Source organism: Dipodomys merriami, unplaced genomic scaffold (genome assembly GCF_024711535.1).
Source record: "Dipodomys merriami isolate MVZ:Mamm:240054 unplaced genomic scaffold, mDipMer1.0.p SCAF_8, whole genome shotgun sequence".
NCBI lineage: Eukaryota > Metazoa > Chordata > Mammalia > Rodentia > Heteromyidae > Dipodomys > Dipodomys merriami.
The window spans coordinates 31,509,919-31,537,830 of record NW_027206401.1 but is presented as its reverse complement, the minus strand read 5'-3'; the positions used below and the strand labels follow the sequence as shown (position 1 = coordinate 31,537,830).

At 34.7% G+C, this 27,912-nt stretch overlaps 1 protein-coding gene across 4 annotated transcripts in view; it reads right to left on the bottom strand.

The window, feature by feature from the left end:
• Positions 1–265: 265 nt before the first annotated feature.
• Positions 266–27,912, bottom strand: part of Wasf1 (WASP family member 1) — a 44,377-nt gene continuing 16,730 nt past the window's right edge. For 3 of the 4 annotated variants that reach the window (XM_070010639.1, XM_070010640.1, XM_070010641.1), the window contains exons 2-9: positions 16,396–16,556; positions 9,598–9,732; positions 8,565–8,718; positions 7,227–7,344; positions 5,693–5,865; positions 3,480–3,659; positions 1,764–2,392; positions 266–1,119 (exon numbers count right to left, since the gene is read on the bottom strand). In XM_070010639.1, coding sequence (XP_069866740.1) covers positions 962–1,119; positions 1,764–2,392; positions 3,480–3,659; positions 5,693–5,865; positions 7,227–7,344; positions 8,565–8,718; positions 9,598–9,732; positions 16,396–16,528 — 1,680 coding nt within the window. In that variant the 5' untranslated portion in view covers positions 16,529–16,556 and the 3' untranslated portion in view covers positions 266–961. The remainder of the gene's footprint in view (positions 1,120–1,763; positions 2,393–3,479; positions 3,660–5,692; positions 5,866–7,226; positions 7,345–8,564; positions 8,719–9,597; positions 9,733–16,395; positions 16,557–27,912) is intronic. The other variant, XM_070010642.1, reaches the window with a different exon arrangement.

The following is a 27,912-nucleotide window of genomic DNA, read 5'->3' as shown; positions in this document are numbered from 1 at the left end:
TGACTATGTAAACACAAATGACTGCTTTTATCTTAGTTTAACAATGTTAAACTAAAACAAGACATGCTGAAATTAGATGAGAAGTTGAGGTTAATCACAAGGACTAGAGAAATGTAGATTTTGGAACATTGGAGAAAAAGTAACATACGAGGCAGAATGATTATTAGAACAATGGGAAAACTATGTAGTTGAAGTGTTTCCTAAACTTTCATTACTATTCGGGTATTTGTAGTCTATTTTATAAACTCAAAGAGCAATAGCCATGAACCTTTAAAATGAACCATTTATTAAATCAGACTGTTATTCTTAACAGTTATGTAAGTTACATGTATGTTTAATTCAGAGTTTTACATGGAAAAATTTTAAGCTCCTATAGGCAAGCAAAATTGTACCACACAATATATAAGTGGGAAAGAGGTACTGCTAAACATTCAAATAAGGCAAGTATTTAAAACAATAAAATAGTAACAAAAAAATTTAAGCATTCCTTTAAGAGAATTCAACACTACAAGCTAAATGTACTTTCTGAATGTTTTCCTATAGTCAAGGCAGTGTTTCTTCTTTTAAAACATCAAGAAATTGAATAAGGCTCATTAATAGATACAGCTGCCCTCAAGATATCATCTCAGTTGCTTTCTTTAAATTAAAGTTCACAAAGTGCACAATTAAGATATATAAAAAAAAAACTGAATGTGCTATTCTAACAGCTGTCCATGCTTAATACTTAGTGGTTTATTATTGGATCAAATTAATTTTATTAGGGAAAAAAATAAGCCACTGTAAAATATTTACTTTGAAAAGTAGGCTAATACTTTTCTTAGAAATCAAAAATTATGGAGGAAAGGGTTATTTATTATAAGGAATAAAAAGCAAAACACTAGAATGACCAAACATTTTCAAAGAACAAGCACCACAAAGGACATTTGCATTCAGTTTTGTAATATTTAGCAATGCATTTTTCTTACTCCAACCAGTCTACTTCATCAAATTCTGAATCATCTTCTGAATCACTATATTCCACAGCAATACGGCGAGACAGGATGGTAGCTACGTCATTTTCAATGCGTTCATGCTTAGCTTCCTGTTCACGCTGCTCTTCTACTTTGCGTAGCTGAATACCTAATGTTGTAAATCCAAACCATTTTAAGTCAAAATGCTACATACTTACTAATATTTTCTGTACCAAATCAAATACATATGAAAAATACTAATAGGAAAATAAAAGCAAGCTCTAATAAAAGGAATTTTGAAGAAACAATATTGTGAGTCATTAAATCTTTCATTACATTATCATTTGTGAATTTGTTGGGGAAACTTACTAGATAATCTTAGTAGCTATCTCCAACTTATTTATCTATCATGGTCTATGTATCTACTTAACATCATCTCCCCTGCCCACCCCCTACCCCCAGGCCCAAGGAAGTTAACCAAGTGACATATTTCTTCTGTTACCTCTATGGTCAAATAAATTAAACATTAATGGATGTATTTTCTGGGATTTGTACTTGTAGTACTTTATACTTGAAGGTACTATTATTCATTTTACATCATTGGTACTTGGAATATAGGAGCAGTTTAGGAAAATTTTGATTGAATTAACATGAAAAGTTTTTCTTTTGTTACTAATAAAAACACCAAACACTGCCATTTGTACTAAACATCACTACCTAAGACTTTATAAATAAGGAATACATTACAGTCTATTTCTTAGATGTTTTCTAATGGTACCATGACAGTTCTTTCCATGGCCCTAAGGAACTTACCTTTTCGTATTGCTTCTAGCAGTACACTCCTGGCATCACTGATTACAGGTAGGGTTGATGGATGACGCTTTGGCTCAGAAGCAGGTATAACTTGTGATGGAGGAGATGGAGGCATTAATGGAACATGGGGACCTGGGGCAGTGGATGGAGTTGGATGTAGCCCAGAGGGAGGATGAGCAAGAGCTGCAACTGTGACCGGTGATGATGGGCGGATGCCAGGAGGAGGCAGAGGAGGAGGTGGTGGGGGTGGAGGCAGCCCCTGGACTTCGCCTTGTGGGAGTGGATGCACTGGTACAGTCTCACATACTGGGGCAGCTCTAGCTACTGGAGGAGATGGCTGTACTAGAGGAGGTGCAATTGGTGGAGGAGCTGGATGGAGAACTCCAGGGGCAATCTGAAGAGGAGCTGGAGGAGGAGGTACTGCTGGAGCCTGCAAAGCAGTGGTGGGAGGTGGAGGTGGGGGAGGAACAGGTGGGGGTGGAGTTGAAGTCATTGAGGCTCTTAATGAAGAAGTTGACAAGGCAGATGGAAGAGGTGGTGGAGGAGGTGGGGGCGTGGGGCTCACAAACACAGGTGTTCTGCCTGTAGCTGGTGACTGAGGGCGGTTTTCTATCAAACCTGTAGCAGAACTGAAGTGATAAAAAGATACTAGCAAGTTATTAAAACAGAAACAATGAAAAGAAAACAACTGTAGAAACTATAAGTGACTATCAGTAATTATATCAAACTAGATGCATTAACACCTGTGTGGACAATTTAAATTCAACATTATTTCAAAAAATTAAAACTAAAAGTACAACAAGAAAATGAAAGAGTGGTGGCTTTGCTTTGTAATATACTAAACAGTCTACTTTTCTCATGCAACTTTCATATTCACTCAAATATTTTATGCTTACTTTGATAAATAAATGCTTGATTCTACACTGCAATCGAAGCCTCCGTAATGACTCAGTGCTATCATATTGCAATATGGGTAGCCACACTTGGCTAATAACAACACTGTATTTATATTGCAGCTATTAAGGCTCATCATATGTCATTTCAGTGAAGTCAGTGACAGCTAATTAAAAACCACAAAAGGAAGTTTAAAGCCCTCTTTCTTCCTGAGGCTGGAATATTAAATGAATTAGTGGTAGAGGTTGCTTTTTCTTAACTGAAAGTTGTAAAGCTAGTCTGTACTTCTCTACCAGAAAATTTCTCTGTATTTCTCTTTAAAAACATAAAAGGTGGATAACTGACCACAGTAAAACTCCAAAATAGCATTTACTAAAAGATTATTATAAGTAACTGCTTATTGTCTGAAATTCTTAAAGTATTATTTTCAATATCAAATTAATATTCATAACCATATCTATGGTTCCCACTTCTGACACCCTTCATTCTATAACATTTGTAATATGCTGTACATAGTATACCTGATAACAAAACAATAATCAAAATGGCAACAGCTTCTCATTTACAGTATATCCTATTAGCTAAATTTCTATAGGAAAATGTGTCCCTTAAGTAGTTAAGGGATGGCAAATTACATCTCACAGGCCATATGTGACCAGCTCCATGTTTCTATAAGTAAAGTTTTACAAAAACAAAGACACAAGAGCAGAATTGAGTACTTGTGACACAAAGCATAGGCCCACAAAGTCTAAAAATATGTACTACCAAAGACTTCTGACCCCTATGATTAAACAAAAACATTATGTGCCTGTCCCAACATACCTGATACAGGTGGGTATAGGTTTCGTATCTCCAGCTCCATGCATTGGTGGAGGTGGAGGTGGTTCATGTGGTCTGACTAAGACCCGTTCCTCAGCTCTAGTTAGAAGCTCACTCATCTGACTAAACGGTAATGCAGAAAGTGAGTAAGATCCATCCATATGATCCACATACGTCTGAGGCCTAAAATAAACACAAAGTATTACTACATCTTTCTTAAATTATTGGAGAAATATTTATGAAATATTTACCTTGTCCTTTGAACCTAACTTTTTTTTTTGTCAGTTGTGGGGCTTGAACTCTGGGCTTGGGCACTGTCCCTGTGCTCTTCAGCTCAAGGCGAGTGCTCTACCGCTTGAGCCACAGCATCACTTCTGGTTTTCTAGTGGTTTTTTGGAGATAAGAGTTTCATGGAGTTTCCTGCCTGGACTGGCTTTGAACTGTGATACTCAGATCTCAGCCTCCTGAGTAGCTAGGATTACAGGCATGAGCCACCGGCACCTGGCTGAACCTATTTTAAGTACACTAAAGAGCATGAAACACTTTGTTTTTTTGTTGGTTGTTGGTCTTGAACTTCGGGCCTGGACACTGTCCCTCAGCTCTTCAGCTCAAGGCAAGCACTCTACCACTTGAGCCACAGCGCCACTTCCAGTTTTCTGGTAGTTTATTGGAGATAGGAGTCTCATAGACTTTCTGCCCAGGCTGGCTTTGAAATGTGATCCTTAGATCTCAGCCTCCTGAGTAGCTAGGATTACAGGCATGAGCTACCAGCGCCCGGCCATGAAAAACTTTTTACAGAAACTTATGCATTGATCTTGCTTTAAAATAAACAATATTGCTCATAATATATCCATTACTTGCTAAATTAGATTTGCTATTATCAGCTATTTTTTGTTATTTTATAATAGAATAATTTAATAAGAATTGAACATATTACATTAGTAACATAAACATGAAAACAGTAAACCTTTTAGAAACTCATACTCAAAATCATCTGCCTCTATTTCGTTGTTTTCTTTGCCAGTGACAAGTAGAATATGAAAATTCAATTTACTACCCTTAAACTTAAGACTTCCAAAAAATCTTGCACCAGGGAGAAATACCTCCCTCATTTTAGCCAGACATGGCTATCTTATTCTGATCTGTTTTATATATTCAAAAGTGCAAAAATACTCAAAAAATAGCTGCATAGTATCACAATATGTGACTTTGATTAAACTTTAGCAAAATTTTAGCTTGGGTATGTAAAGGTTTGTATTTTATTGATTGCAGTACATTCTGGGGACAAAGGTGGACATCAGATGTGTCTACTAGTAAATGGGTTACTTAAGTGCCTTATTACTAACGTACAGTCTTATTCATCTACAGTTTATTAATTAAAAAAACTCTCAAATTCTTTCCATTTTGATGGGATCTCTCATCTCTCAGATATGCATTTCTTTTAAAATAGGCCAACATATTTCACATATATGGCCTAACAATTTACTATTTAAAAGAAACCATTATGTTCCATTAAAAACTTTAACATGAAATACCTATCTTCATAGAGCTATGCAGTATGATGCATTTACTATGGTAGCATGTTTTTCAGATGGGCCCCTTGTCACTGAGAAACAAATAGGATCTATTCCATCTATGTTTTAGCAAAAGAGGATAACTAATTTTCAAAATCTCCCAAATATCTGAGACTGGAATATAGCATAGAATCTCTGATATATCTGAGGTTGCAATATACTATAGAAGTAGTCAGATGACAGAAATATGACAAAGTAGAACCCCTTCTCAACTTCAACTTAATATACAGTAAGTCAATAGTATTTCATAGTAAATTGCAGACCCCATTCTATTATAAAGGTTTAAATGACTCTGTAATACTGAGGGGAAGGAGGGCTAAAACTTTGGATGAAAGTTAAATACATGTACTGTACACCACCTATAGTATAGCAACTCTTTTTTAATGTTTTTTTTTATGGTAAAAATAGTGTTCAGAGGGGTTACAGTTACATGAGTAAGGTAATGAGTACACCTCTTTCTTTAGATGACAAAATTCAGTAGACTCAGTGGTCAAAATCAAAACCATCTTTATAGTTAACAACAAGATCTCCAGTTATTTAATAATTCAGGACCCAAGAGTTAGAAGTACAGATACTATATTTTAAAAGCAATGTTTCAACAGTAATTTCTTTAAAAAAAGAAAAGAAACAAAGAAAAGAAACCTTGTTTCAAAATGAGAAGCTGGGCCATTAGCAACTTCAATATGCTTGTGTAAGAGATTAGCATCATCTTCAGCCAGCTCTGGACCCTGGGCCAGCTTCTGCCATTCTCTCCGCCTGTCATGAGGTGCTCTTGGCACTTTTTCTGGTTCATGAGGACGATCTAGATTTTTCTGCTATAACAGATGTATTGAAACAAAGCCAAATGCTGAAGTGCTAATTTTTTAAGAGGTTACAACAATCAAAACAAAATTCAATATTGAAAAAGACAATGTCATCATAACACAGTAAAAGTGACAGAGGCATTTCACTTGTACATCCACAGATAAATCTTACCAGTTTGCTGCAATAGTGGATTCTTGCTATGTTTTTCTTTTTAAGCCCTAATTCTGAACTGCTGCACTAGATACAAAATAGTATGCTTAAGTAATAAAATTTGAAGTCAGAAAGTCCTTTTAGATGAAAAACAACAATTCATCATCCCCTCATCCCACATCTTTCAGTTTGAAATCTCTACCATGACTAGCATTGTCCACCCCTAACCAAAATGCAAACAATTACTAAAGTAGTCTTTTCTGGGAAGTGGGCAAATTAGCTGTCTGGCACATAACAAAATAAAAATTTAATTACCCAATTAACCCAAAATAGCCAACAGAAAACAGTGTTTTTAACAACAGAACAAAAGTGACTAAAATTAAAGAAGAAATCATAAAAAAGTAGAGTATGTATAATAAATATCAAATGTCCAAGTGGGCCAAGCAAATAACATATGAAGCCAATCAGGTGTAAGACAGAGCATGCAGTCAACTAGATAGATACCTGTACATATGGAAGTTCAGTGGAAAAATTATAAAACTTCAGTTTGGCAGATAAAAACCCATCTAGATCAGGCACTGTGTAGCTTACAAACTCAAGCTAGAACACAGGGACACTGTCTAGCACAAGAAGGCATTATGGGTTAGGGAAAGCAGAAGTATCTATAAAGAAATAGAAAACTGGTAAAGTCGTACTCTATCTCCATATTTCTGCCTAACTTGTTTCTCTTCCTTCTATGTTTACTGTTATTCCTAATACGAACTAAGAAAGAGTAAAGTGAACTGTGGCTGAAAGTAGAAAATAAAACATAGCAGATAACAGAAATTTAGTGAAAATATAATAACCTCTCCAAAACATTTCAGAGATGTTCTATGACAAGAAAATATTAGCATACTTTATTTACTGTATATGCTCTTCATAATATTCCTTTGATTCATTGCCTTCTCTTACTTGCTTCACTTAATTCCTGTTCATTCTTTAACCAAGCTGATGCTATTTTGTTCTATACAAACACTCCATCTACACTTCTATATGATACTTATCATATCACAGTATAATAACCTAACTGCTTACATGTTCCCTGTGACACAGATTTGTATAGTTATAAAACCTTCAGTATGTTGATACAATAAAATAAGATTGTCAAAGTAGAGGACTGACAAAGTTTTATACATATAACACACATAGATGATAAAATCCACTTTTTAATCTGTTGTAATACCTTCTGCTTTCTCTTTTCCTTCCTCTTATCCTCTGTATCTTGCAACATTTTTTCTTTCCATAGATCAAAGAAATATGAAGGATTGGTATAAAACTTCAAGCCTTCTTTACCATCATCTCTGAAATAAAACATAGCAATTAAAATATATGTAGTGATACAGAAGTAATCAGAATAGAAATAGTTTTACTTGAATATTTTCCCTTTCATAGAAATAAAATGTAGCATACTAAAATATTGCCAACTGACCATGTTGGTTTAAGCCTGTAATCACAGCATTTAGGAGGCTGAGGCAGGTGATTATTAGGCCACCCGGAGCTACCAAGTGAGATCATGTCTCTAAATAAATAAGTGAATAAATAAATGTCAAAATAGAATACTGTAGTAAAACAAAATTCCTTATTAAAAAAGTATGTTTTCCAGAGTTGGTACTAATAATTTAAAGGATAGCTGTGCATCTTTAATGCCTAACTTCTACTGAATACCAAACTTTCTAAGTCCTTCCAGAGATCTCAATAATTATAGATCTGCCAAAGATAAAAGCCTGAGAACACAGGAAGTGGCGCTGTAGCTCAAGTGGTAGAGCGCTCGCCTTGAGCTAAAGAGCTGAGGGACAGCACCCAGGCCCAGAGTTCAAGCCCCACGACCGACAAAAAAAAAAAAAAAAGCCTGAGAACACAGTCATATCATGTAGAACAGAAAAACTTACAATTTTTTGTCACTCTTCTAATTTATTACTTACTAACTCTCAGTATCTCTTGGTAGTCATTCTAATAATAAAATATATATCCAATGTCCTGCATACTGATTTATAGTTTCAAATGCTATTTGAATGCAATAGCAATAGCTCAGGCTATGTATTATGCATCTAAACTGCCTATTTAACAAATCATGTGAAAGAACCTTAAAGAAGGGCTGAATAATTCTGTATTTCATTTTGAGTAGTATAAAGCATTTTTAAAAGATACTACAAATACAACATATAAAAAATTTAAAAATGATTAATTTTAGCTGAGTAGAATTTTGAGCTCTTTTATTTCCCCTTTGATCTAAAATAAACTGAAAGAATAACAATTCGTTGGCCTTTCATATTAATAGGTTTACAAGTAGCTTTTCTCAGTCCATGTCAAAACAACTTCTGTGAATGGGTCCTGAATCATATGCTAGAACCTTAGAAGCTCACCAAGTGAGTGAAGCAAAGAATATCTGAAGGTAGTGGGTAGGAAGGGCTCTCTGTGTTGACCAGACTCAATGAAATGAAGCATGGGGGGAAGGGACTTTAACCTGCAAATTTGAACTCTGAGATAAATAGCGGGGCTCCTTATTTATTACTTTACTGACCTATATGGAGTGAGTATATTGAGAGGTGGAGGTTGCTCACAGACATCATATGTCTCCTGTAATGGAATTGGCAAAGTCTTGCGGTCGAAAAGCTGCTGATCTTGAATTGTGGAACTTCGGAAAGCTTTCCTCATTGTTATATCTTGTAAAGACACTAAAACAAAAATCAAAAACTCATTTTAGTTTTCTAAGATTATTTAACTTCAAAGATGAAATCATAGTATGCATTTGCTTAAAAGTCAAGATTGCTTAAAAGTTAATTATAAATCAGAAACCATTTTACATATTCTATCATAATATTTTTCCCTATTTTTTGGATACCAATTTTGATTTTAAGACTCGGAAGGCCCTAATGATAATGGAAGCATATCTATTTTTCCCAATAAATATGTACTTTTTTCTTCTTTACCTGCTATTCATGGCTTCTACCAGCTTATGGTTCTCTTCCTATTTTCTTCTGTAATCTTTTGTATATCAACTCCCTGATTCCTTCTTGTTAGCTTGTAATCAGCAATAAATGTTAAGAACAAAGAGAAAAAGCACTGAAGAAAGACTCTTATTAAAATACCTTCTTTGTCAAAAAATTAAGTAGTGGTGCCTGCCAGGCATCCAGTGGTTCATGCCTATAATCCTAGCTACTCAGGAGGCTGAGATCTCAGGATCATGGTTTGAAGCCAGCGTGGCAAAAAAGTCGATGAGACTTTTATCTCCAAGTAACCATCAGAAAACCAAAAGTAGTGCACTTGGTTCAATGTGGTAGAGCACTAGCCTTAAGCAAAAGAGCTCAGGGACAGCACTCAGGTTGAGTTCAAGCCCACAATCAACCAAAAAAAAAAATTAAGTGGTCTACAAAACAAAGAGACTCTAAAAAGCACTGAGAGGATAAGAAAGTCATATTGATGGTAATTATAGATAACTGATTTACTATAGTATATGCATTAAAGAACGTGGGTAAAAATTTGTACAATAAATTCATGCGTGTCTCATTTATCTTAAAATACATATGTGGAATAAAATATACAAATAAACTTACATTCTTCTTCTTTAGGATCAAGCTGTGTAACACTAACAGATAAACGGTCCACGCGTTCTTGTAATGAATTAACTCTGAAGGAAAAACTATGTGCTTCATTGAATAATTCTCCAAATATATCTTCAGCATATTTACCTAAGCAAAAATAAGACATATATCATATAAAATGTAATGTAGTCATGATCATATATAAATATTTATAACACTTTTAACATTTAAAAATGCCATCCTGTTTAATCTGTCATTAATTTGGGACAATCTTAAACTTTAAATTTTACCCTTAAGGTCGGTCATTCAGCTGTGAGAATGAGGGAAGAAAATACAAACTCTGGGAACAGGATTTTGTGCTGATGATTTGTGTTTAAAATGTAATTATTAAACTTGACATCCATATCTCTCTACCTGCTAAGGGTTAGAGAAAATTATGATGGCAAAATACATACAAACAGTGGGGTGCCAGTATCTCATGCCTGTAACCCTAGCTACTCTGGAGGTTGAGATCTGAGGCTCACAGTTGGAAGCCATCCCAGGCAGGAAAGTCCCTGAGACTCTTTATCTCTAATAAACTACTCAGAAAAAAGCCAGAAGTGACCCTATAGCTCAAGTGTTAGAGCATTAGCCTTGAGCACATAGAGACTCAGGGACAGCACTCAGGCTTTGAGGTCAAGCCCTAAGACCAGCAAAAAAAAAAAAAAAAGTACATACAAGCAACACATCTTTTAATCCTAAATCAGGATTGTTTGCATTGATTCTATATTAGAACTGAATTTTAGTCTAGGTGATAGAATATAAGATTCTTCATAGACCAAATAGATGCCTTGTCTCAGATATGCTTAAACGAAGATTCAGAAAACTGAAAAAGAGATATTTGTCTTCTAATTTTTTTCTAAAAAAATCATTAAAAAATTCTAAAACTCTTGAATGTTTCTAGTCATGTAAAACCCTGTAACTCAAAAGACTAAGCCAAACTAGGAGTTTTAAACAAAGAGAAAATAAACACTAAAAAAAAACCATGAAAGCAATTTAATAGACAAAAGTCCAAATCTTTGTTCCATTTACTATGAGAGATTAGTACCATTAACAAATAAGAATTAATTTCCAATTCCCAAAAGAAGTTTTAAGAAGACACAGAGACCCTGTACCTCATCCAGACTAGGAGTTCAAAAATCAAGTGGCTCTTAAGGGTATCAGGTAAGAGCAACAGGACAGAGACAGAAGCACCTACCTTTCAAGCATGACTTAGTACTGACTTTCCCTAGAAGACAAATATCCCAAACAGAAAAAAGGTAGGTTCACTTAGTGAATACATATGGGTACAAAATGCTTGAGCTATAGAGATGGAAGAGACAATATTACCCCTCCAAGTGCTTACTTTAATATAATTTGTGTTACATACCTGAAAATTTAAGTGTATTTGCATTTTTGTTGAAGGTCTATAGCTTTTCAAAAACCTTTCAGAAGTTTATGACAGACACAAGTTAAAACATCAAAGGACATTAGTGTGTAACATCTCATCCATTTCTCTTTTCATATCCATTCTTACTTTTCCAATCTACCTCTCTTCCCTCCCAGAGAAATGAGAATGAAATCTACACTGTGAAACACTGTGTACATATCTGAATGTCAACTATCCTGAAATGTATTGTGCTACTTCTCAAGAACCTACAGTGTTTCCCTTTCCATGAAGCTACATGTAAACCTTCTCACCTAGTAGACTAGGTCCTACACCATCTTTTTTCTCCTCTGTATATATGTCCTCCCGCCCTTATCTTGCACTGAACTTAGGGCCTAGCACTTCCTAGACTTGAGCCATTTCAGTCTATCACTTATTTCTTTAGCCTCTCCCCCTTTTAATATGTATTCATTTATTTTTGCCTCCATTTGGCTAAGTCATACATGTTGAAATATCTTTCTTTCCTATTTTTCCCAATTCAAGTCACATTTCATTCAACAGACTTTCCCTGATGATTTCATCTATGAATATTCCTTAAACCAATTTTTATTATCTAAAATTCATGCTAGAATGTTCATGTTAATATATGAATGACCATAATGTTCAGAATGTTTTCTCTACTTACCACATTTGAGATTCTTTGACTAAATGAGATACATTATTTTGGGACAAAAAACATGTGCCTTAATCATATAATATAGTGTTAAGTCCATTGTCTACTTTTCTATGTGTCTAGTAAAAATTTCCCTATCCATCTTCTTACTCTCTTTGTAGCTTGCTATTTATCTATAATGTTATGGTTTATATAAAGCTTAGTGAAGCTTAGTCTTTGGTGTAGTGTCAATGGTGGTAAGATCTAAACTTAGGGCTAGTACATCATTCTCAGAAGGGATTAATACTGTTCTCACAGAGTGATTAGTTCTCAAGAGAGTGGGTTATGAGAAAGTCAAGCTAACATACTCTTAGCCTTTTATGTACACAAGTGCTTCCATTCCCTTTTTGCTTCCTCATCATGTTGTATCCCAGTCAAGAGTGGCCTCCTCAGAGGCTGGTAAGATAAGGCTAATCAATCTTGGATATCCAGCCTTCAACACTGCAAGTCAAATATGCTTATTTTCTATATAAGTATACAGTTCCAGATATGTTGCTGTAGCAACAGAAAATGGACTAACAAAAATTTCTATGTTCTAAATTATGTTTGTGACTTTTATCAGCTCTTCCCGGCAGTATGGATCAACTATATTCGGTAAGAAAAACAATGAAAGAGAATGTAAAAGATTCTTTAGGAGGGGCTGGGAAGGTGGCTCAGTGGTAGAGTGCTTGCCTTGCATGCCTGAGGCCCTGGGTTCGATTCCTCAGCACCACATACGCAAAAAGAAAAAAGCCAGAAGTGGCGCTGTGGCTCAAGTGGTAGAGCGCTAGCCTTGAGCTGAAGAGCTGAGGGACAGCGCCCAGGCCCAGAGTTCAGGCCCCACAACTGGACCCAAAAAAAAAAAAAAAGATTCTTTAGGACATCAGAGATTCTATATAAAAACTATAAAATGGTAAAGAAATTTAGAAGTATTTCATAGGTTTTTGTTTTTTTTTTACTAATTACCTATTACAAAAATTTTATTCTAGAAGGAAAAAAAATCTAATAAAATATGACTGGGCATATACTTTCCAGAGGAAGCCAGGCGGCTATTAGTTTCTATGTCACATGGAACCCTGTAAACCCAGTTTATTATTACTGTGTTCTCAAGCAGTTTTGGTGCTAGTAATAGAAATAAAGTGAAAACCTCAATTATTGAGAACCATTTTAGATTTTAAAAATTGGGTTTCTAAATAATACAAGGTTATTAAATGTTATCAACTATTATCTTAATTATTCCAGATAAAACAGTAGTGAAATAAATTCTAAAATTTCCTGTCTTCTTAAATAAAATGAATACAAATTCAAATACAATTTAGCCTGTTCTTGAGGATTCATTGCCATGAATTAATTAGGAAAATCAATTTTTTTTGTTTTTTTTTATCCTAGTCTAGAAAACAGCCTTGAAATGTGTAACTATTTGCTCTTACATTAAATAGCCTCATGCTTCTTCAATTTTTCTTTGCTGTAAGCTACCTATTTTCAGTGATGCTTCCTTTTACTTAGTCTCCCTCTTATTTCTCTTTTAAGTTCTCTGAAGCACATTTACAAATCATTTAATCAAATCTATCTGAACCACCAAAGTAAAAGTAAATAGGCCCTGAGTCAGAGATCTATTGGTTATTTTATGCACATGGCTCTTTAGTGTGGGGGATTATTTATTCTAGCTATGAAGAGGCCTTTTAAACTTAATTCCAAGTTCTCAACTATGTCAAGTGGGAAAACTGCCAGAAAAGTTAATCTCAGTGTAATAAACTGTGTCTATATCTTGCTATAATATTCTCTTTGATTCTGAATTTCTATGAACTGTTTAGAAAATATCTATAAAGTCCCTAATTCTGATGTGAAACAACTCAAATCAAATTTAGTCATACTTTTATACTATATTTATATCCAGAATTTGGTAGCTATGTGACTATGTGCTTACTAGACAGATGATGCTTATATGGACTCTATCAGACTCAAGAAATTCTTACATTTTCATCTATGTTACCTAAGAAATGTTGGTATGCAAATTATCATACTTAATCATGTTAATTCTAAATTCTATATTGGGCATGTTTCTAAAACAAGATGGTTATATTAGATTCAAAATTCATTATACATTTAATGAATGTTTTGTCCAAAGTTACTGTTATTTCCATGCTGTTAACATAAGTCTTGGTATAAATATACTGATGCAGTTGTGTATGTATAAAAAAAAGATTTGCTAGGTGCTGCTGGCTCATGCCTAATCTCAGGAGGCTGAGATTTGAGGATGGTGGTTCAAAGCCAGCTTGACCAGGAAAGCCCATGAGACTCATATCTCCAATTAATCAGCAGAAAACTGGAAGTGGTGCTGTAGCTCAAGTGGTAAGAGTAGCAGCCTTGAGCAAAAGAGCTCAGAGACAGTGCCCACGCCTGGGGTTCAAGCCCACAACAGAGAAAAACAAACAATGAAAAAAAACATATTTATAAGAAGTCTTACACTAGGTCAATCAGGTTAAGATGACAAAAAAGTCCAAAAATTTCTTTAAACAATATAGTTAATACATTTTAACGTTTTTTTGACTCGTCTTAAAGAACTTTTTATATTGGCTGTTCTAAGGAAGAAACAAATAAGCAATTCAATATTTTAGTGATTGCCAGGAACTAATCTGAAATAACCACCAGCAGAAATAAGGATAATAATTAAAACAAATGCAGACAATATTTATTTTTACAAGTATTTCATAGGCAGTGCAAAAATTTACTGATCTCACAGGAGCCAGAGACTCCTGAGAGCTGGTGGCATGACTGCAGTGGTAAATATTCTTCAGTTCATGATGATTCAACTTGACAATTTTTCTTAGCTTTACAATTATATAAATGTGACAAGGGTTCAGTAGAAATCATACTGGAAAATTCTGAACATCAGTCTTTCTGGGATAGCAATATATGGTCCAATGGCTCTCCCATAATGCTGGGAAGTAGCAGCAAGCCAAAGCTTTCAGTATGCCATGTGATCCTAAGGGGAAACAACTGATACTCTATAGTGGGTAAGCTATGATGTTTGGTATTAAATGCATTTCAACATGGTAAATTCAACTTATGACAGTTATTTGGATGTAATTCCATGACACGCAGAGGATCATCATCTATGTAACTTCCAATATTGCTCTCTCTCCAGGACAGATGGTCAAATTCTGATACCCAAAACAGACTTATCTATCCTGTGCTGCATAGATTTAGCCCTTACTGATCTTGTATCCATAGGTTTTATATCTACAGATTAAATTTTAGACAGCAATTTAGAAAAAAGTTGCTTGTGTATTGAACATGTGCAGGTCTTCCCCTATTTATTATTCCCTAAATAATAAAGCATAAGAACTACTTAAATAATACCTCTAGTATATTAAGTGTTATAAGCAATCTAAAGTTGATTTAAAGTGCAGTACCTGGCAGGATGTACTTAAGTAATATGCAAATGTTATGCCCTATTATCTAAGGAACTTGAGTATTTGTAGATATTGTATCCCAAAATATTTCTGAAACTAACCCGCCACAAGGAATGACTATACTCACTTACAGAAAGGAAGAACAAGTTAAATAAAAGGAAAAGAAAAACCCAACGACTATTAGAGAACCTATATTGATGAGTATGGCTGACAGGATAGTAGTAGTACCAGTTGGAAAATATTTAGTGTAGGAACACATTGTTTTTACCTTTAAAATGAAATACAGTTGTATGACTAAAAGCTAGCCCCTCAATTTTGAAGACAGATCAGATTTACTGTTTAAAATTTCTTACCTGATTACATTTAGAATGAAAAATAATTTAATTTTTTTTTTTTTGGTCAGTCATGGGGCTTGAACTCTGGGCTTGGGCATTAGCCCTCAGCTCTTCACCTCAAGGAGAGTGCTCTACTTCTTGAGCCACAGACCCACTTCTGGTATTCTAGTGGTTTATTGGAGATAAGAGTCTAACAGACTTTCCTGCCCAGGCTGGCTTTGAACCGTGATCCTCAGCCTCCTGAGTAGCTAGGATTACAGGCCTGAGCCACCAGTCCCCAGCTTAAAAATTATTTAATTCTTTACCAAGGACCTGTGTTCTGTACTCTTATAAAGTCTCCTCTCTGCACTTTCTGATGGCCTTTATCATCTGGCTAATCTGCTTCTTTCTGTCAGCAGTCAAGTCTACATTCTCTTTCCACATTGTACTATATTATTAAGACCCCTAACTCACATTCTCATGTCCATTACGCAAAACTTACTCAACTAGTGTAATGCTCTGACTAGTGATGACCTCACACCTTCCACTTTAAATCTTTGATGACATGAAAATATTTGCCTACACTAATAAAATACATTTTATAAGAGATACTATTGAAGCCTCTATAGACAGTAAAAGAGATTACCAACCAAGCAAAAGTACTATTCTGGTTCTACCTTACATAGATCAAATTATATTTTTAAAACTACCTCAGTAATTCTCAAACATCAGGTGATTCTATTCTTATTTTCTTTGTCCAGAAACAAACAAAAAAAAAAAAACAGCAAAAGAAATCACCCTAAAACTTATTAATATATTTAAAATAAATGTTTTGAGGATATAGTCTTTATAGCAAATTAACCTCCCAAATTAATTATAGATTATGTAATTATATACATTATAGTTTGGGGATTGATATAAAATACTATAGTTTGGGGATTGAGATAAAATACTATAGTTCGGGGATTGATATAAAATACTTACTTAGGCTACTTAGTTGTCTAATTATGTTTGCCAATGAGATATTGGTTACACATTCGAGTTCATTTTTAATGCCCCGAGGCAGTGCTGTGTGGCACAAGTGCCGAGGATCAATGTTTCTTTTCACTAATGGCATCTTGAGACTGATCTCTACTCCAGTTCACCTGTAAAACACAAACAATGTTTCTAATGCATTTATAAGATTATTTCTTTGTTGCTTTGTATGTCCCTCCCCCACAGTGTAACCCCCGCTTTCACTATATTTAATGTCAGTATATCATGTGGAGGAGATGGGGACAAACAAGTCGTTTAAGGATTCAGGTGGACCTGTTGCAACAATGAGAAGTACAAAATGTCATGTCAAAACCAGCTTTACAATGTCGGTGTGGGGGGGGGAGGGGGGTATAATTGGGTGGGGGGAGGGGGGTAAAATTGGGTGGGGGGAGGGGGGAGGCAGGGAAGGGAAGTGAAGGGTAAACAAAGGAGGAGGCTGCAATGCTTGGTAAGAAATGTATGCATTATTCTGCCCATGTAATTGTAGCCCCTCTGTACAATATGTTCTCAAATAAAATAAAATACAATTTAAAAAAAAAAAAAAAAAAAAAAAATTAACCTTATTCATTTTCAAACAGTACATAGTGAGACTCTTAAATTTACCTAACTAATGGAATCAAAAACTGTTTTGTTTTGAATGAATAGAATATCAATATACAGAAAAAAAGGCTTTTTCTTTTCGTTTCTTAGCCCAAATTGGCTTCAAATTCCCATTCTTGATTTGACTTCCTGAGTGTTGGGATTACAGGCAATCAATGGCACATCCAGCAATAACACGTTTTTTTTTTCAAAACATTAAATTTCAAAGTAACATGCCACACAATGAACTAACAGTCACATCACAATCATTCTAATAAAACCATTGCTTACATGAAGAGGCTTTTGTTCTAGAATGTTAATATATCTCCTAAGAGGATTAAAGAATCTAAAATGTATAGATATTCAACAACTCACAGATCAAATAATCAAATTAAATAACTGTTTTGAATCATGAATGATGCTGATTATGTCAAATGTTTCTCCTACATTTATTATGCTGATTATTACTCTTACTCTGTTAATGCAGTAAACTATATAATATTTATTTTATTTAAAATACTCATGATAAACCCAACTGCTATAGGCTTCTTATTGATTCTTTTTTGTTTGCTTGTTTTAGGTATATTAACAATTTTTAAAATCTGACAATGTCTACTTCTTGCAAGATAGACACCCATGCCTTTCTACTATTAGGATAAAGTTCAAGCCTACAAGATTCCTTGAGCCCCTCTGACCTCATTTCTTAGTATCTTCCCACCTTACACTCATCTCTTCTACATTTACACCTTTTCTCATGCTACTCTCTGCCTACTTTTTGCTTTCTCATCTTCCTTTTCTCATGCTACTCTCTGCCTACTTTTTGCTTTCTCATCTTTATAGAGATTTTTTTCACTTGTTAAAGACTAGACTCCCATTGCAACAATGAGATGTACAAGTCGTTATGTCGAAAATGAACTTTACAACTTTGGTGGGGGGAGGAGCAGGGAGGATTGGATGGGGGGGGCAGGGGGAGGATGGGAAGGGATGGGAAGGGGAAACAAAGGAGGAGGCTACATACAATGCTTGATAAGAAATGTACTCATTATCTTGCCCATGTAATTGTAACCCTTCTGTACAGTATTTTTACAATTAAAAAAAAAAAAAAGACTAGACTCAAGTATCACCTATCCTCTAAAGCCTAGCTGAATGCAGCAGGCAAATGGAACCAGCTACACTCAATTACATTATTCTTACTTGCTTACCGATCAATGCTTAAATGATAGACCTGAGAGGGCAAAAAAAATCTTGTCTCCCTTGTATTTCCAAAATACAGACAGATGAACTATACAAAAGTGGGGGGGGGGAAGGTACACAAATGTGAATAAAATTATTTAGGATACTGAGATAAGACACATAAACTTGGAGGAATATTGAACAACATAAACAGTTTAAAGTATTATTCTCATCTAGAAAATTTCTCTCACTGTGATTAAAACAGTCTTACAGATGCAATGCAAAATTAACATTTTTCCTTTACTTCAATTTAATTACCATATTCATTGAAATGTTAATAGTCATTTGTCAAACTCAGCTATCAAAATCTTAGTTGTAAAGAGTTAAATAAAGCTGGGATTGGTGGCTTGTACCTGTAATCCTAGCTAATCAGGAGGCTGGAATCTAATGATCACAATTTGAAGCCAGTCCAGGCAAGAGAGTCCATGACTCTTCTAATTATACACCACACACCCGAAAGTAGAGCTGTAATAGCCCTGAATAAAAAACTCAGAAATGGGTTCAGGGTCTAAGTTCAAACCTCAGAATCAGCACGCACGCACGCAGGCACGCACGCACGCGTGCACACACACACACACACACACACACACACTCTCTCTCTCTCGCTCTCTCTCTCTCTCTCTCTCTAAAGGCTTAAAATGTACTCTGTTAATCTTGAAAACTATTTAATTCCAACTGAGGTTCCAATACCAGCTTTAAAAATGTGGCATCTTTTTTCAGATTCGGAAGAGTGAAAATAAAACTCTCACTCCAGAAAGGTATAAATTAATTAGCAAGCAAATATAAATCAAATTCATTTCAGGTTTAAGTATAAAAAATTGTATTTTCTGTTAAAATTTTGCACAAAATGAACCAATTAAACATAATTTAACAATGTCTAACTTGATTACTGAAAAGAAACTGTTACCTAACAAGAACACCAAATTATATTGTACTAGAATATAAAATAACTAATTTTGGAAATTGTTCACTTGTTCCCTTAAGTCACAGCTAATGACACTACCATAATAACCCCAAAATTTGCGCAACTACCATGCAACCCAAGTGCTTCTAAAAGTGATCAAGTGTACTGAAGATATAAAAAAAACTAAGGCAATTCCCAGGTTTAAAAAATATTTTCCAGTGCTCCTAGTAGTTAAACTGTCAATTACAGAGGAAAAAACTCAAGAGATTGTTAGAGTATACAAACATAAGAATAGCCAGGCACTAGATGCTCACACCTGTAATCTGAGCTATGCAAGAAGCTGAGATCTGAAGATAACAATCCAAAGTTAGTCTGGGCAGGAAAGCACCTGAGATTGTGCTCTAATCAACTGCCAAAAAGCCAGAAGAAGAAATGTGGCTTAAGTGGTAGAGCACTAGCATTGAGCAAAAAAGCTCAGGGACAGCACCCAGGCCCTAAGTTCAAGCCTCAGGACCAGCGGAAGAAAAAAATGATAAAAAAAAAAAATCTGAATCTTGGTGAAGGTTGGGCAAATGAAAAAAACAATCTGCTAAGAACATCCTAATGGCAACAAGGATGGCAGGCCATAATATGCTACAATTACAAAAGGGGTATCTGGTAGAGCTAAATTAGATACCTCTAGGATACCTTGAAGTGGATGATGTCTAGCTAGGATACCCAAAAGTATGAACCTGGTGTTCATATACCAACAGAACTTGCCAACCTCCCAATTTTGCTCACTTCCCAATTTCACCTGTGGTAGAATAACTACAATTGATTCAATCGACAGCTTTTCTTAAATACGAGGGTACTTATTAAATCGCTCCTTCTTTTGAAACCAATATATCATATACTATGAATGAATACTTAAGCACGCTTTTTTTTTTTTTTTTTTGCAGTACTGGAATTTGAATTTAGGGCTTTGTGTGTGGTAGGTGGGTATTCTTACTGTTTAAACCACTCTGCCAGCTCCCTTTTGTATTCATTAGGATAGGATCTCACTTTATGCATGGGCCAAACTACATTATGACCCTCCTATTCATGCTACTTCTTGTGGGGATGACAGGCACATGCCACTGTACTTGGTCATTGTGTTTCCCCATAATCTGAGATGACAGCAACTTACCTAGCCACTGCTTAAGATGGTATCTCACAAATGAACTGTGATACCCCAATCTCTACCTCTCAAATAGCTAGGGTTACAGGCTTGAGCTACTGCACTTGGCTCTAAATTTGCTTCTTATCTGTTACAGAGTCAAATGTAGATTTGGTCATTACTGTTTCCTAGTTTGAAGTGAGGCTGATCTAGAATTAGCTAATCTAGAACTAATACACTAATGAAACTTAAGAAAACTTTTTTAGTATTAGACATGTCCATAAAAAAGTTGATTGCCTCTGGAAAGGAAGCTGTTACAAAAGATGAGAAGCTGACAGCACTATTTCTAAGATACCTTGTTTATAATCTCATATAGGGCCAAAGGTAAATTTTAGGGAATGAATTAAAAAAACTATCAGAGTTTCATTAACCTCAAGCTAAAAATCTATAATGAACTTAGGTTGGTTACTTTACTCCATTAGCTTGACAAATTTCTTAAAATTACATGATTCATGTTGGAGTTAATGGACAAACTGTTCTTTGAACTGCTATTCTACTTAGAAAGGTGTCTCCTTCCTCGTCTTGTAGTTCAAGCCAATGTCCTTAAATAAATCCTTCTCCATGAATACTTTTTCAATATTCCCAGTTCATAATGAGTTATTTACTTCCTTTGAATTACAGCTCACTATTTGAGAACCTTTGAATTAGTTTTATTATTAATAGTAACCAAATAACAACTTAATGCCTCATTACCTTTTTTGAATTTTTTCTAAAAGCATTATTTCAGTTTTCCATGCTCGTGCCTTATTTACCTTGCCTTAATTATATGAGAAACTCCCTGAAGCCTGTGATTGTATCCTAATATTATGTACAGATATATTTCTAGTCAATTTTGCATTAGGGAAGAGGAAACTTTGTGTTGAAGAAAGCGAGGTTCTATACCTAAACTCCATGCAATCCTGTTATATACCCTTTGACAAAGATGCATAATGAAGTTGAGACAACCATGGGCCACTGCCAGATTTTGAGAAAAGTAATGCTATCAGTGAAGTGGAATGACATTACAAGATTCTTTCCACATCTTCAATTTCATCTTTTGGCACTTGATAGGGCTCTTCAAATATCAACTCCCACTGACACCAGATGGAGCCCGGTAGATCCTAGTGTTGGACTATGGCCAACTAACTGAAAGCAGTATTACTTTTAAGGCCACAATCACCAACAAGCAACTTTCTTTAAATGGCTCTAGAACAATTAAAGCTTCAGCAAATTTTCAACTCTTGTTTATGTATTAAAATGAAAATGTTTTGAATTTAAGAATACCATCTTGACAGGTTTTCTTAGAATATTAAGCCTAATTTGAAAACACAATATATATTTCTGTCACATAAAAGCAAGTTATATTTGAAACTAAAAGTTGTACTGGTTACATCACAGAAATAGCAATATACTTCATTCAACATTTAAATGTCTTAATGTTTCTTACAGTTTATATATGTGACTATAACTGACATATTTTCTATCAAATAATATTTCATTTATTAACATTCTTTTTTAAAAAGGCACTAGTTGATGTTTCTGTTAATTAGCAACCAAACTAATCCAGAAATTCCATACCGTTAGACAAACAAATTCAGCAACTTATCTTCTTCTACGCTTTGTTAGGAGTATGTTTATCATAGTCACATAAGCCTCTGCACACCCCCCCCCCGCCCCGTGTCTCCCCTCCCCCGGCCCCTCTAGGTCTGAGACCAGGAGTTGAACCCAGTACCTGATGCTTTTGATCACTGACAAGCACTCTACCAACTGAGCCATACCTCCAACCCCAAAGAGCTGATTTTCTTCTTTCTTTCTTTTTTTCTTTTTCTTCCTTCCTTCCTTCCTTCCTTCCTTCCTTCCTTCCTTCCTTTCTTTCTATCTTTCTTTCTGTCTTTCTTTCTTTCTTCCTTTTCTTTGTTTTGATGTAAGACTCTCAGATAGTAGGGGATTGTTGCTCAAACATACCTTAGTTTACTAGATTAAGCTTTACTTACCCAGATATTTTACATGTTCAAGATATATGAGCTCTTACTTAACTACTGCTTATAGTGAACAGTATATTGTTGCTTATCATACTTCCATTAATTTTTTTTACATTTTGTTAAGAAAAGCTTTTTTCAAAAATAAGTATAAAGTTATTTTTTTGCCATTTACTACCACCCCAGAGATTGTATCTTTTCAATGCATTGCTGTAATGATGCCTGCCTGTTAGAGTTCTCAATCCACTAAACAATGCCAGTTTATTCTCTAAGAACTGGCTCTTTAGCAGGAAAAACTAAGGATGAGCTATATATAGCCTCTTTGAAAGGACATGTGAGTCAAGACCTAGCAGATGAGAAGTCTTCAGTTAATATGGGTAACAAACATAAAAATAAAAAATAACCTAAAGAGAACACACAATGGGAGGGAATTTGTTATCACAACTGGGCTTTAAAAAAAATCTCAAGATTATTTTTAGTAACTCTGAAAGAGCACAAAAATGGTAAAACTAATTATGTCATACTGACATAGTGAGCACTTCAGCGAGTGTATTTTGTGTTCAGAGTGTCTACAGTAAAAGTAATATGAATAAATATTATACTTAAGAATTTTTTTGTGAGGGGATGCAGTGCTAGAACATAAGGAAACAAATTCTGCTTCTTGACTCTTATTTTTCTTTTCTGTCAGTTGTGGGGCTTGTACTCAGGGACTGGGCACTGTCCCTGAGCTTTTTTCCTCAAGGATAGCATTCTACCAGTTTGAGCCACAGCCTCACTTCTGATTTTCTGGTGGTTAATTGAAGGTAAGCATCTCATGAACTTTCATGCTCAGTCTGGCTTTGAACTTGTGATCCTCAGATATCAACCTCCTAAGTAATTAGGATTACAGGTGTGAGTCACCAGTGTCCAGATCCTTCCCTGTTTTTTAAGTCTCTTCTGTGACCAACTCACAATTTAACTTCTTCAGTATTCAGTACTCCCAAAACAAGCAAGATATAAACTAAGATTTGTCATATAAATCACATATTTCTTGTTTCACAAGATATAATAAAACAACTAGTAGACTAATACTAAAACCACACACAACTAAAGAAAACTAAAGACCAATATTAGTAAAATTAGTTAAAAAAATAGCATATAGATCCTTGCAATGTATTAAAAAATATATTCCAGGACCAAATTGTATTCAATCTAAGTATGCAAGGCTAGTTTTATGTTTGAAATTCAATGAGCATAATTAATTCAAGGAATCAACAGGCTAAAAAAAAAAACAATTGTGATTACCTCAAGATGCAGACAAAAAGATAGCATAAAAAAATCTACTAAGAACAGGAACATGTCAAGGAAATCTATCCATATTATACTAAAAATGTTGGCTAATACAGTAAGGAAACAAAAGGTTTACAAATTGGGAAAAGGTATACAAATTGCAGATGACAAGACTATCTGCATAGACAATGTGAAAGAACAACAACAAAATGGAACGAAGCAATTATAACAAGGCTGTAGAATATAAGCTTAATATTCAAATGTTAACTGCTTTCCTACATACCAACAATGAACAAGTAAAATTGGAAATACGTCATTTACAATGTACTCTCAAAATTAACGATATAGATATAAATCTAACAATATATGTACAAGATGTATATAAAAAAGCTATAAACTCATAAGATATCAAGGAAGAACTAAATAAATGAAAATATATTTGAAGTTCATAGATAGTGTCTTATTTAGAACTGCTATAACCAAATACCAAGACTAAATATCTCTTAGCAACAAAAAAAAATGTATTTCTCATAGTTCTGAAGGCCAAAGACCAGGGTGCTACTGTGGCTGGTTTCCTGGGAGGGCCGTGTTTCAGGATACAGACTGTCCAATTCTCCTTTTGTCTTTATACAACAGAAATCTTAGGAGATTTCTCTTTCATCTCTTTTATAAAGATACTAAGGGCTCTACTCATGACCTATATTTCACTTCCAAAGGCCCTGATTCCTAGTCTTATATTATGGGTTAGGATTTCAACATATGTACTGGTGAGATGGGACCCACTCATTCAGCCCATAATAGATTTAAAAAAATAAAAATAAAAGACCTCGATCCTGTCAAGATGTCAGTTCTTCCCAAATTCAACTATAGATTCAGCATAAACCCAATCAACCAGGAGGTTATTTTGTGAATATTAACAAACTTATTTTAGAGTTCATATGATGAGGCAAAGACCCAGAAAAGTCAACACAATATTGAAAAAGAAAACAAAGTAGGAAGAAAAAGTATTCATGAGAAAAAGTGATAAAGTAAGCTAAACAAAATAGGGTATTTATCTCGTATCATATATGAAATAAGAAATAGAAAAGCAGATGAATGCTTATGAAAAAGAAAAGATTAATGGATCAAGAAAACAAATAAGAAAGAAGACTAGGAAGAGGACTTTCTTAATGAGAAAAATGATGTGCTACAGTATTTCTGACCAAAATATTTCTTTTATAGCCTGAACAGTGCTGGAACTATAATGTTTTTTAAAATACCAAAGGTATTTCAAATTCCATTCCAAATTCTAGTTACCCAGCAAAAGTATAATCTGTATAGAAAATATCCAAATTTCTGATGAGAATAGTGTCTTCATCTCATGGAAAGTCAAGTTCAACAAATGATCTTCATGAGATGAAGCCTCTTTTAGTTTTAGTGTCATATGAATATTAAAACAAATTAATATTGCCAATTGTATAGTCTATCAACAGCTGAAAAAAATTAACTTCTTTTTCCCTGTAGCAAAATCACTGCTAATATACTTAATCTGTAAAACTTGAAGGATAGTTCCTTCAGTTGTTAAAAGTACAGAATCTAAACACCAATGGGTTTGAACCCTGGCTCTAAAGTTTATAAACTGTGCAAAAGATCTCAAGCTAATCCTATTTACTTAACCTAATCATTTCTGAGAATTAAATGAAATGCATGGAGTACACAGAAGTAAAACATACTTGCATTCTTGTTTAAAACATTTGAAACTGCCAGGCACTGATGGCTCACGCCTATATAATCCTAGCTACTCAACAGGCTAAGACTGAGGATCACAATTCACAATTTTCCTGCCAGACCAGGCAGGAAAATCTGTGAGACTCTTCAATCAACCACCAAAAAGCCAGAAATGCTGCAGTGGCTCAAAGTCAAGAGTACTAGCCTTGAGCATAAAAGTGCAGTGACAGCCCAGGTGTCAGAAAACAGGAAGGAAGGAAGGAAGGAAGGAAGGAAGGAAGGAAGGAAGGAAGGAAGGAAGGAAGGAAGGAAGGAAGGAAGGAAGGAAGGAAGGAAGGAAGGAAGGAAGGAAGGAAGGAAGGAAGGAAGGAAGGAAGGAAGGAAGGAAGGAAGGAAGGAAGGAAGGAAGGAAGGAAGGAAGGAAGGAAGGAAGGATTTCTTAAAGCAGAATCTTCCATGGTTAGTTATTAGCCTATCTTATAGAATTATATTACTTTTATATTAGAAGATATTTGAACCAAAGCCTAGATTTATGAATTATTATTTTGTATGATCACAAAATCCATTATGTCTATGCCTATAAAAACAATGCTTTGCTGAATTGTTAGATATTCGCCTGGTCTTTTACATAATCAATAACCAAATGTTTTTAGGACTCAGCAGAACAGAAGCAATTATGGAATTGCAATGCAGATATACTTTAGTCATTTATCCTATATTTATATTCCTCACAGTATAAAAGTTTATTGAACTAAATTGAGTTAGAGATTATAAAGTTAAAAGCAATGAAACATTTTCACATTCTTTTCTGTCAGTGGATGAAGATAGAAAAGAGAGGACTTATTTCTCACCATTTTATGAAACTAGTCTTTTGTGAAAGTCTTTCCTTGCCAATAACATTTTTTCTAGACTGTTTAAAATAGATATACATTTATCAATAATAGAGCATTTTAAAATTTCAACTTCTCTATTATTTAGTAAGGTTTATTAAGGACATTCATTGTTTTTCTGGTGGTTTTTGTTTTGCAACAAATCACCCCGCAAATTCATGGTTTAAAATAACAACTGATTCGACAAGTCAGCAATTTAGGCTAAGCACAGCTGGGAAGTTCTACTAATCATGCTTGAACTCACTTGTGTTTGTGGACAGCTTCCAGGTAGCATGGGGACTAGCTAACCCAAGATAGCCTGGCAGATGTGCCTTCGCTGCTCTACATAATCTCTCATCTTTATCTGTAGTCTACATATCTCTCTATGCGGTTGGTTAGCTGAGGCTTAAGATAACTTAATATAAATACCCAAGGTTTATACCCCAAGTTAAGATCTCAACAGCATCACTTTCATTGAAATTACTGAGCAAAGGACAAGGAAGATCAAGACATAAAGGGTGGAGACACAACTTTGAAGGAAAATAAAAATAGCACTAAAAGAAAAAAATACCTGCAAAATCCATACTCATCATCAGAACTTTAAAATTCCTCTCAATAATTGTCAGAAGACAGAAAACCAGTAATTGAATTTACAGAATAGCAGAATACACATTTTTCAAATATAAGTTAACTGCTACCAAAACAGACCATATTCTGTGCCATAATTCAAAATAAGTTTAAAAAGAATTCAAGTCCTGTAAAGTACAATTTTCTAGACACAACTGAATTAAATCAGTCACAGAAAGACAGCTGGAAAATTCTAAAATAACATCTAGGTAACATATTTCTGAATAACCTCTGACTCAAAGAACAATGAAAGGAAGTGCTGGAATACTGTTTGAACTTAGTGAAAATGAAGAAAATCTGAAGGAAATAGCTAAGAGGTACATAGCAGAAAATAGCACTAACATGCTTCTATTAGAAAAGTTCTCAAATAAATGGCCTCAGCAATTTTTAATTCAAGAAATTAGGAAAGTAGAGCACATTAAACTACAACAAGTAAGAGAAAATGCAGATGAGTTCAATGAAAAAAATAATAAACAGAAAGAATGAAAGAAAGAGATTATTGATGAAACTAAGAGATGGTTGCCTGAAGTCATCATTAAAACTGGATAAGGACAAAAAATGTGATAGGTTTGTAGATATCTAGAAAGGGATGAACTTCACTGCAGATATTTTTTTTAATTTAATTTAATTTTATTTGTGAACATACTGTACAGAGGAGTTACAATTACATGGGCAGGATAATGCGTACATTTCTTACCAAGCATTGCACCTCCTCCTTTGTTTACCCTTCACATCCCTTCCCAGCCTCCCCCCAATCCCAATCCTTCTCCTCCCCCCCCCCCCCCCCCGCACCGACGTTGTAAAGCTCGTTTTGGACATGACAACTTGTACTTCTCATTGTTGCAACAGGTCCACCTGTATCCTTAAACAACTGGTTTTTCCCCATCTCCTCCACAAGTTATACTGACATCAAATATAGTGAAAGCAGGGGTTATACTGTGGGGGAGGGATATACAAAGCAACAAAGAGATAATCTTATAAATGCGTTAGAAACACATGCATGAAAGAAAAAAATTAAAATACACATCTAAGGGTTCATTTTCCTGACATCACATTATCTGACCTTTTCCGCTTGACTTCTACATATACTAGATATTACAAATAAGGGAAACCATGGGACCTATG